The following is a 12134-nucleotide window of genomic DNA, read 5'->3' as shown; positions in this document are numbered from 1 at the left end:
ACTGCAAAAGAGTTTCACAGCTGAGGTGCCAGTTCATGCAGCCATATATTTTTTCCCCCATTCTTGAAATGTATCTGCTATCTCAGAGGACTCCCTAGGGACTGAAATAGAGATGGGTATCACACACTGCATTTCTATTTTTGGGTCCTCCCTCATGCACCTTCTTGCTCTGTACAAAACACAGTGGCATTTTTCATTGAGGAAGCCAAGCACACTCTGATTTTCTTTTCCATGCCCCAAGCACCCACAGGCAGGCGGCCTGTCCTCCCCAAACCTCCTGAGGACTTATCTGAATCCCAGGGTGGCTCAGGGGGCACTAGTACAGTACAGAAAAGGAGGAGGTATCACCTTACATCCCTATGTGAGAAGTGCCCAATTACTGCCCCTCTGATAGAAAGTGCTGCCTTAAGGAAACCTGAACTTGTTAAAAATTTACCTTGGTACCGTCACTGTGTCTTCTATAGTGGTGAGGCCCAACTGTCCATCGCTGCCGGCACCCCAGGAGAAGAGCTGGCCCTGGTCACTGAGCGCCACGCTGTGAGACTCTCCGCAGGCCACGTGCACGATGTGCTGCCCGGCCAGGGCTCCGATTTGCTCTGAGGAAAACAGAAAACCTCTCTGGTCACAGGATTCATCTCACAGCGACAGGCAGGCATCAGGTCTAGGCAAATCTGTATGCAAAGCCAGTCAGATGGGTGCACTGATCCCCAATTTAGTTTTAAAACACTTCCTACAAGAGCAAAGGACATGGTTTTACTGAGAACATGTAGCTGCTGAGCTCTTCTGAAAGCCTGGTCTGAAAATCATAGGAGAAAGGCAGGCACATGCCCCCAAGCACGACGACAGTCTACACACAGACAGCCTCGCAGATACAGGGAAACCTATTTAGGAACAACCAGACTTCCCAGATTTGAGGTTTTCTCACTCAGTTTTGACATGGGGACCCAGGACCCAGAATTTGGCAGACCCTGTAAAACACATTTGACCTTCCACAGCTCTCATGTCCAATGAAGACGAGTCATTCACAAAGCTAATCAGCCCATCCGCCCCTTCCTTTATTGCTTGATGCATGAAAGCGTATGTGTTATGACATCCCCTGTGCTTAGCTTGGAACAGGTTTGAACCTATCAACGTATTACTACTACTGTCAGACACTCATAACAAAGTCCCATAAAAAGGAAGCAAAGCAAGAAGGCCTTAGGGAGGAATAAAAGAAAAAAAAACTATCACTCAGTCCTCTGAAAGATCACCCACAACTGACTTTTCATCATTACATCATGTTAGACAACTGAAGTAGGTTTGACAACTACTCTCACAATATCAACAACCAAATCTTTTTTATTACGAGGAGTTTTTACAAATGAACATGAAAAAGTCTTGTTTTGCAATAAAACATTGGAAATGCCACACATCTGATGGAAAAACTCCCCACAAGCCAGACAGAGGCAAAGTTGGGTGTCTTTTTTCTTCCCTGAATAAATACAGATGTTCCAGGTGGATGAAGAAAGACTGCACCCTGTAAGCTACAAGGCAGCAATCAGTTTTATTAAAGTCCCACTTGCCTGCGACATGTGAGGGAAGGGTAGTTACATGTCATTCTATGAAAATGATACCCCACATCAAAGGCATCCAGAAATCATTAAAGTACTTAGTAGCAAAACCTGCATACTGATCAACCTAGATGTCTTAAATGAATTTAAAAGGAAGGCACTCCTAGGAGGGCCTACCTTCTTATTCTGGGATTCAGAAAATGAGAAGAATCCCTAATGGATGTTATGGAAGAGAAAGGTGACAATTAGTTAAATATGTATTCTAACAGAGGAAACGCACACCTGAACATGTGCTTCTTTTCACTCAAAATAATTAATGGCAGTGGAGATGCAGTTTACAAGCAATAAGCAGACAAACATCTAGGAGGGCTTGTGGACTGGGCCTGCCTGCCATCCAGCCGTCCTTTAGCCCTGCCATCTAATAATGCCCTTTGCCCTGTAGGTCCTTCCAGCAGGACTAGTCTCACCCGGTCCCACTGCCAACCCTACGCAGAGACACGGACAGGTTTTGAAGACGGTAACTCAATTGACACATGCAGTTTCCACGCCTGGGCCCATAAGCATCCAACTGTAGCACTGCTTGGTGGCCTGGTTTATGTTCATTTGCATATATAATTGAGGGAGCCTATTTTTATTCCTGAGCTTTAAACAACCAGCAGCTGTACAGGCTGGTCAAAGTCAATCTCAACAGCACATGTGGCTACGGTCTCTTCGTCTCAGCCAACCCGCAAGACAACAAAATACCCACTGCAGCGTGCCTGACATGCCACTTAAGTTCAGCCAGGCTTGCTTGCCAGGGTGCACTGAGCCTGGCCATTATCCAGAGCACCCGAGCTCTTAAAACTGGTCACCACCTCACCAGTTTGCCCTTCTTCCAAAGCTGGTCCCTGCACGCTGCCAAACACTCCAGGGGACAACATGAATCTGATAAAGAGACAGACACGGACAATATGGGAGGCTGGGGCATCCATAATGGAGAATGTGTTTTACCACCTGCAGGCGTGACAAAGCTCATTTCTTCCCTGGGAAAGCAGTACTTGTCAGTGTAAGTATACAGATCTCATTTGCTGTGGAAGGACTACCGCAAACTGCCCCGAGCCATGGGAGCACCTTGGAGGTGACAGAAGACTCCAGTGACCAAAGATCAGCATCAGGAGCTGGAAGAGGCAGGACTCTGACCACAGCAGTACTGCAGCTGGAGAAAAAGTGCCCTGAGGTATTGGGAGGCTGCAGCAAGGACTACATAGCAAGGGTTTCACACACTGGGACACAGAGAGGATATCCAGTGGGTTTAGAAATCCAGAGTCGTTGCTTCAGTCCCCACAGACTCCATCTTAAGTTTAGTTTGGCAACACAAACCTGACCTTGCTCTATGTGCCATCCCAGGGGACTAATAAATATTGACTTGTTTTGAAAGGCTGCCCTGTGTCACTGAAAGCCTTCAGTGACTGCACTGCTCACCCAAGAAGCAGAGTACAGCCTCATGTGGACTCACTGGATAACCACAGGCACAAAAAAATATGTCTGTCTTGGAGCTGAAGATCTTCGCTTTTAGAAATGTACACTTATGGCCCATCTCACCACAGTACATTCCTAAAACCCTGTCTATCGCAGCTTGGCCTGTGAAGTCATGAAGAAATGTAAGCTCCAAACAGTTTAAGTTTTACACACTCACAAATACCTTTCCAGAGATAAAAGCCAGCCTTCCCCTGGGGGCACAGGCTGCCCAGGCAGTCCAACAAGGGTCCCCAGTCACTGTCAGGCTTGCCAAGCCGAATGTACGATCTCCCTGCTAACACGGGCAGTATTATCAAAAACATCAATTACTTTTTTGTTGACCTCCCACCCCTTCCTCACATCAAAACATGAGGTCTTTTAGTGGTTGGTATACACTTGTTTTAATTTCCAGAACATCACAACACCATTATTCATTCCTTAGAAAAGATGCATCACTGCACTGAGATGAAGGGTGCAAAGGGTGAACTTTACTCTTAGTATTGTGTCTTCAGTAACTGATGAATAAAACCAGTCAAATGGAGCCTAACAGGCATGATTATATACAAAGCTAAGCAGAACAAAACCCTGAAAGCAACAGGGAAGGGCTGAAGGAGTTATGCAATACAGTATTTCAACATGTCATAAAACTTTTTAAAAAAAAACCAAACCCCAAGTTCCAAGAAGTACACACTGACCCAATCTTTTCTTTCTGAAGCCATCAGCTGTCTCAAAACAGCACCAATGCTCGAAAGTAATTTATCAGTTCTTCATATTGGTGGAATTCCAATCTTCATTTCTCTCTTCTGTCTGCTTTAACTCATAGATCTCAACATAAACAGACTTACCAAGGTTTGTCTTCTTTTGGTCTTAACCTTGTTAGATCTTTTCATAAAATATACACTGGACCAAAGAATGAGGTCCAGGCAAAATGCTTTCAGGACAGCCCTTCTCTGAATTGTGACAGGCCTGGTTCCCAGGACTGCTCTTGGGTTTTCTTGCCTGTCTGTGGTTTGCAGGGACACTCCAGCAGAAGTTGAGGACAGGTGCTATATATTTCTGTAACTCAGCTTTCTGACAGTCAGCACATTTAGCATGAAGGTTTGGAAATGGCAGCAAAGCTGGGCCAAGAATGAAAACCCCTGAAAAGCCCACCTTCAGTCCATAGCTCCACTATTTATAAAACAGGTCTTACACTTTGTCCCCACAATGTTGGAAAGCTATACAAGATCTTCAATGTCTGCAGCTGCTGAAAGCACAAAGCACCCAGTTATACTGCATTGATTAGAAGGCACAGGCAATGAATGATTAATTAGCTTTCCTACTCCTAGCAAGTTTATTAAAGTTGATACACCCTTTTATGTATACCTTCCAGCTGCTTGCAAGACAGGCTTTTGCTAGCGGACATGGCAGAATCCTTCAGTCATATGTGTACTGAGATGTACCTGAACAGCACCAGATGGCTTCTACTCTCTGAAAATGACGTAGAGAAACTATCAGCCCTGAGGTTACACCTTCAGTGGCAAAATCTGGATTTCTTCACTGGTGAGAAGCAGCTGTGGCTTTGAAGAGTTTCAACCGATTTCAGTCTGCTTGGACACCTGGCCAAAACTCCTCATTGCCTCCCCAGCTTGACAATAAGCAACTCAGAGCATCTGTGCGTCTTGGTTGTTGCTTTCTGTTAGGAAAGTGCTCACCAACTCTCCGAGATAAGTGTCTTACTAGCTTGCCCAGATAAGAAAGAGATGGCAGCAGAAACAGGGAAGGGAGAAACAATTGTTGGCAAGAAACTCCTCTGGGTTAAATGCTAGCAGCTGGCAAGTCTGAGGACAGATGAGCCAATTTCTTTGCATTGCCATGCTTGTTAATATAGTCCACATCCACACTGAGGATGCCTGAGCATTGTATAACCAATATCTAAAAAACAGGAGTGAGATACAACATTTTAATGCACAAGGCAGCTGAATATTTAATCAGACACCAATAGCAACCTAAACTTCACTCATATGGTCTTTCTGCTCTGCGTACTGCAAAGCCTTAATTCTTACAGGAAAGGAGATGAATTATCTCCTTTTGGAGATGAATTACACTAACACATTAAACCATCTAACAAGGTGACACTAGCAGCATTAGCACTTATGGAAGCCTGATCCAATAGCCAAAAACTCCATGAGAAACCTACTACTGCCTTCAACAGGTACTACAAGAAAATGAGAAAGACATTATGGCCCAACCTTATTGGTCACCAGCATTTCATTAAACCACTGTAGGAAAAGCAAGTAAACAGTGGATCACCAAACTCCCTGACAAGATTTTTATGCACTAAGTAGGAAACTTCAGCTGACTGCTGATTCCCCAGTCTTCACCGGCACATCCTGGAGGCGTTTCTGCATATGGACATCCTGGCTGTATTTCTAGGCTGTGATGAGCTTCATGATTTCAGTCCTAATGAAGTCAGCTGAGCATTAGAACACATCTGTTTTAATGAAACTGGAAAGAGGAAAAGAGAAAAGACAAAGTGCAGAAACTGAAATGCTTGCAATCCAAAATGCACTAAGACAGAAGTACACCCAAGATTTCTCCCCCCCCTTATGAAGGTTTCTCCTTATTTTATCAGCACAACTTTAACAGTGTCTTAGCTATTCAATGCTTTTACCAGTATTAGCAGCACAAGTACACTCACCAACTTTTCCAGGAAACATCATCCCCAGTGGAAGTGTGATTCTGCCACTTGGAAACTGGTAACTGAGGAGGGGAAAAATCATGCTGTTTGTCAGGTTCTTTTTGCCTCTTCCTCTCTCCTTTGAAGCCCCCAAGAATGAGCCTCTGATTTCCCTCTGCACACTTTCACCTCCAACCACCCTAAGTCATCTCATGCTCACAGCTGCCACAGACAACATCTGGAGCCTGGGACTGGGAGGAAGAAATCAGACTCTATAAACCAGTTAAGCAAAACACAGACTTTCCGAAGCTATCAGGTGCTTTTGAAAACATAATCTAACCCAGCCAGCTAAAACCACTCCTGTATCTTCACCCACACCACTTCTGCAGGCTGTGGTTTGTCAGCAGTAACACCAGAGGAAGGCTCACAGGGACAGGCGAGGGCTGAAGGACGGTTTCAGGAACACACCTTCATGACTCCAGACAGTCTCTGGCGTGGCCAGGCATATGACACGCAAAAGACGTAGGCAGCTGGAACTGCCCTGCCCAACACCAGCCCCACAATCTCCCTGTCACTGCCTTCCTCCTCCTTGCCGCGCCTCTCTGAGAAGGCATTCATGCTTGTTGCATCTTGTGTTCAGACTATGTGAGACTACTGCGCACAAGGGTGTGGGACACACTGTAGTCTTGTGCCGTGCAAAGCCCAAGAGCAAACCCCATGGGGAGACCACATCCCCGCTGTACAACAGCTACTCTCTTTCTGTCTGCAGTTCTCACCCATGTATGGCAGCCCACCTTATTCTCAAACTTCTTAGTATGGGGCAAAAGCTTCAAAGCAAGGAGCAAGCAAGTGTTTACATCAGCATGTAACCTCCTCTGACTTTTGACAACTGAGGTTTACTATATCCATTGAGGAGGCTGGGTTTTACAAGTCCAACTCGCAAATCTTGAGGTCTTCCTTTCATGAACTGCTGCTATGCTTGCAGCAGAAAGCAGAGCAGTACCAAGAGCAGCCCGATCAGAGAGACTGACAACAGCAGCACTGAAGCTGATAAGGCTCTGATAATTTGTTTACAAAGGAGGAAAAGTAAACAGACTCACTGAACAAAAAAATAGGGGGGAAGACAGTAAAGGACAGACCAAAGCAGGTGACATTCCCAGGAACACTGCTGGTCACAGGGGTGGGAACACTGTCCATAGGTCAAGGCTGAGAAGCTCCAAGTAACAGAGACGACAATTCTGCAGCCCCCTTTCATCCACAGACACTAATGACACTTACTGAGATGACTGCTTCCCTGCACAACATGTACAGTAGTGCTCATTAATTTACTTAGCATGACTACTTAACAGGCTTAAATCTGAGAGAGGCTGGTTTAGTTATTAGCACTGCCTTCACTATATAGGCTGCCTGTGGTCATGTCAAGGCAGGAATGTAAGAGCAAGAAGTGAGAGGCCACCGTGACACCCCAGGGTGTCACTTCACATACACTTTGCCAGCTACTCCCCCTCACAGCTGTGAAAGCAGACACCTACCCTGAGAAAGCAAACCCCTTCCTCAGACACAGCCACAGAAAGCTTTTTACTTTCCCACATCTCTGCCTTTTGTCTAGGGGACGCAACCTCTCGAAGCGCCTCTCTGAGGAGCCATATGCAGACTGGCATGGGCACAGCCAGCTGGGGAAAGCTCTTGGAAAGGGCTGGGCAGGCAGAGAAGGCTTCAGTTGGACAAGCATCAGCTAGCAAAGGGAAGAATCCACCTTCAGACCCTGGAGGTAAACAAGTGAGGGCAGCTCTTTCAAAGAGGGAAGGCACCAAAACTTGTGAAAGAAACACAGGAAGAATGTATGTGTAGGAAACCCAGAGAGAGCCTGTTTTCCTCTCCAGCTTACTGCAGAGAGCTGTAAAGGGGGTCACTCAGCCAGGCTTGCTGGCCACTGGCAGCACAGAAGCTGGGGCTGAGCTCTGACTGCTGAGAAACCCCCAAGGTTCACCATGCACACACCAGCAAATGCCACAGCTCCAAGGCAGCAACTCCAGCATGGGCAGGATGCGCTAGACCTCGGGGTGACATGCTGAGGAGGGACGTCAGAGGTGGAAGGAGGAATTAGGGAGATGGGTGCGTAGATACTGGATTTGATGTGCTGGTACTACATGGTGGAAAGCCATATTTCTGCCCAAGAAATCCCAAGCAAAGCCACAGCAATCTTGAGAGCTGTGACAAAGGTCAATGGCAGTAAGCAGGGACAGCAGACCACGGAAAAGGAAGAATAAGCCTTTCACTACAGTCCATCATAGCCACGTGGAGAAGTTAACATAGTTCCGTGGCAACTGTTGAGCCAACCTTATAAACACAAAAGAAAAGCCAACCAATGCAAAATTGACAGCTCTGCTTAAAACCAGCACTTTCACCTCCTAGCACTGCAAGGAAGAGAGATCTGTTTGTTTCTTCCCTGCAGTGCTCCCCCAAACACAGCACTGCTCCCTCCCAGCTGCCTTAACACAGCCCCTTACAGCATACAAACCACAACGGATGTAAGGCTCAGAGATGCAGGAATGTCTACAGCCTGTCCTTGGGGCTCAGTCAGTTGCTCCAGGCAGCAAACCATTGCCCCAGGAGGTAAGACAGAGTTTACTATTATCCATCTGCTGTGCTCAGTCCTGCAGATCACTGCTGTATGAGTGTCCTTCCACAGCAGGTGATCATGTCTGAGCAGAGGACTCAAGTGAAGTCCCTGCAAGATAGAGTGCATTGCTGTATACCATACACACTACAAGCAAGCTGTAAGGGCTTCGCTCCACTTTTTGCCTCTGGGCAGGTGCTATTTCGCCATCTTTTCACATTATTGGAGCAGTTCTGCACAACAGGAAGCATTTAGCCTTCACATGGGCATTTCATATTTTCTTCTAGAAGGGAGGCTACATTTTTAGGTAGCTGCACTTGGCAGTCTCTCACTTGCAGCAGCCCCAGGCTTGACGAAATAGCATGTGATTTTCAAAAGCACTTGGTGTGCTCCTCACTCTGTTCCCATTTATTTCATTCCTGCAGTGATTTGCATGGGAGCAGGACAAAGCCATATGATTCTAAAAAGCCCCACTTGCACACTGCAGACTCCATACAGCACCCTTGCCCTTCCTTTCAATGACATCCCCATCAGGTTCACAAATACTGCTTGAAAAATACATTACTGCAAAGAAGCATGGTGACTGGGAAAGGGAGGTAATTAATGCAGTCCTAATAAACATTTACAGAAGTTTATTAATTTTCTCCACTGTAAGATTTGAAGGGCATTCTGAGAAAAGGAGGTATGAGCATCTGTACATTCCTTTTTGGTGAGTTTGTATAGGCAGGCAGCTGTTTAAAAGGCAGGTTGGGGTGTTAAGAGAGTGAGCATTTCTTCACAGCTCTGCTGTAGGAACAGCTGTTTTCCACTAGCAGCCTTAAGTGTCAAAAATACTTGATTTCTGAGAAGAAAAAGAAGTTTCACAAAGATCTTTGAGATATTCTTCTTTCCAATACAGCTTAAGGAGGAGTATCAGGCTGTTTAATGTTGACCGAGTCAAACTTTATAATCTTCAAGACAGTTGTGCATCTTCTGGAAGATTTGATGTCTATAGACCACAGAGGAAGCAACAAGCATACACCATGAGCCAGAATCAAACTCAGTCTTTCCATATAATAGTTACACACTGAAAAACAAGCCAACCCCTTTTCCATCAGGAAAGGGGACATTGATCCTGAAGACCCTACACACTCTCGTAAGCCTTCAAGATCAAATCATACAGAATGATTTACATCTACCTTTACTAAACTCAGGCTTTGTTACCTCAAAACACATGCCTGCATGTTTTCATGCAAAGGAAACACAGGATATCAAGGCAAAGGAAAAAACATCCTTACTGAGGAAAAGCACCTGGGCTGCTTTATCGGAGTGAGAAAAGAAATCTCTCTGCACAAACTGCAGGAGTTCTAATTTCAGATGTCTATTCATATACCCCCACCTATATAAAAACTGCCCAATAACTGCATATCATTATCTGTGGTTGTGTCACAACACATCTTGAAGAACAATGAACTTCGAGCATCAACAGCCAACAAGCTACTGAAATGTCTCTAGAAGCTGCGACTGTCAGCCCTGCTTACACATTCAGCTTAAAGTCATCACTTTTGTCCAGCATGAACAACTATTTCAGTACAAAAAGGTTGGGGCATTCAGAAAACTTGCATTATCCCCTTTGGCTTTTTTCCTGCCCTCTCCCTTTACCTCAACACACACACAGCTACCCACCCATTTTATGCTGAGCCCATCTTTCAGCTTCAGTATGGTTGCAGGAGAAGGGACAGTCATTAGTGCCACACACCATGCCGACACCAGGATTTCACACTCCTTCCAAGCAAGGCATGTGGACAGCCTCTGTTGCACCTTCAGAAAGCCTCTGATTAGTACACATGATACAGGAATAACAAATATGACCAAGATAAAGGCAAGTTTAGGTTGCTAAGCTGCCCTACAAATCCCAAATGAACAGGCAAAAAGCTCATCATTCCCACTGCAGCTCTGCCTTTCAATACAAGAGACATTAAAAAGGTCCCTCATCTCATCAGTAAAATAGGCTGTACTGAAGCTAAAAAAAAACCAACAGTATCTTGTTTCCCTGGGCTCACTCTTGTTTTCACCACTTAAAGTGAGATCAAGAGAGAAATCTGGTGGTTGTAATACATGTGTTTTTAGAGACAACACTTCAGAGTTAAATCTGAGAACACATTACAGCCATTTCGGGCTCAGACTATAAATTTCTTTACTGACAAGAAGCCAGATTTCTGTTGGGCTCTCCTGAAGAGCCTTATCTCTCCTCAGTTTAGGCTCTCCTAATCCTGCAGTCTCAGAGAGTATTGGTAGAAGTCAGTTTTCATGATCCAGACCACGTAAATTTCAAAACAGCCCACTGTCAATATCTGGCATATTCAGAGCCCTCAGGCAACCAATTCAACACAACACACACATATTTAAGAGAAAGCACTTCCTTTGATTTTATTTCTCATTTGACCATATATATTGTTTCTAAATTACATCATTTTTAAATTCAGCCTTCTAATTTTGAAACCTAAAATCATCCTGAAGCCCAAATTGCACCAATTCAGCTGAGATGAACACACCACAATGTGCAAGTCCACATTGCTGGATGTTGCTGCAGTCACTAGTGAAGGCACAACAGCTCAAACAGCTTGGTCAGATCTGTGAGGAATCAAAGGAGGGAGAGGGATAAGTACAAATGAACACACCCACCTCTGCAAGGGGTGGCCAGTTTAATCATCTCTTTTACAAATAACATTTACCATAGGTGCCGAAGCATAAGTTGTGTCCTAATCCTTCATTATTTTTCCAGTTTAAAGTCAGCACCGAAGGCCTGACTGCGAGGGCCTCTGTCCCCCAGACAGCCCCATCCCTTCCCACATATCCCTCACAGCACGCTTGTTTCCAGGCGCATCCTCCCAGGCTTTGGCAGGACCGATGGCTACAAGCAGGGCTGCCATGCCTCTCCTACGGCATACAGCTCTGCTTTCGGAGCACAGAGAAAGTGTGATGAATGCGAAGCAGGACTCTCAGGGAAGTGTTGCAATAGCTGCATGCTGAGCCTCGGCTCCGCACCCGAATAGGGGGACAAAACTGTCTCAGCTCCTCTGAAAAGCCAGCTTAGTGCAACCTCCTAGAGTAACTGGTGGTTCAAGCTCTTTTTTTCTTGTTTCACTCCTCATGCAAGGAGGAGGAAGGCAGGGAGAACTAACCATTCTCCTGCCACTGCCATCCCACCTGTGACCAGCTCTCAACCTTACCTATTCAATGCAGCAGCCATACCTCCTTGTCTGCAACCTGCTCACTTCCACAGCCGCTTCCGACAAACACAAGCCCTGCCACATCCCCTCCTCCTGAGGAACCAGGGCCTCCTGGCTGACTTCTCACCCACCAGGAAGAGGCTAAAATAGGAAGATCCATACAGCCCGTCCTTCCATGCAGGTCACACATCTGAATTCTCAGCTGTTACAGGGTTTATGATTAACAGACATGCCACAGTGAGCACCAAGGTCTCTGGTCACTGTAACCCTGTGCTGAAGTTCAGGACAAGTGGATTTATGTTTGAAAAGAAAGGCCACTGAGTTCAGAGAAATCTAGGGGATCTGGATCATGTAGTGTTTTTGTTTTGGCAGGGGGTTTTTCCTGCTTTTTGAAAGAGATTGAACATAATGATATTTCTAGCCTTACAGCTATGAGCAGATAGATTCCACAATGCATGGAGAAGCAATGCTACCCTGTACATTTGCATCCAGACAGGAAATTTAGTAAAAAAGCATAGGTTTGTCTGCTGTATGTTACCAGAGGAAAGGTTCAAGGCAGATTTGGCACCAGACATTTTCCTGTAACTCTCCTGAGA

General features: G+C 45.6%; 1 protein-coding gene across 2 annotated transcripts in view; it reads right to left on the bottom strand.

The window, feature by feature from the left end:
• The window catches only part of HERC3 (HECT and RLD domain containing E3 ubiquitin protein ligase 3), a 48157-nt gene that overhangs the window by 31470 nt on the left and 4553 nt on the right, over window positions 1-12134 (bottom strand). For both annotated transcript variants that reach the window (XM_059817528.1, XM_059817529.1), the window contains exon 2: window positions 437-596. In XM_059817528.1, coding sequence (XP_059673511.1) covers window positions 437-596 — 160 coding nt within the window. The remainder of the gene's footprint in view (window positions 1-436; window positions 597-12134) is intronic.

This window comes from Gavia stellata, chromosome 5 (assembly GCF_030936135.1).
Source record: "Gavia stellata isolate bGavSte3 chromosome 5, bGavSte3.hap2, whole genome shotgun sequence".
Classification (NCBI taxonomy): domain Eukaryota; kingdom Metazoa; phylum Chordata; class Aves; order Gaviiformes; family Gaviidae; genus Gavia; species Gavia stellata.
This window is presented reverse-complemented; position numbering and strand designations above follow the sequence as displayed.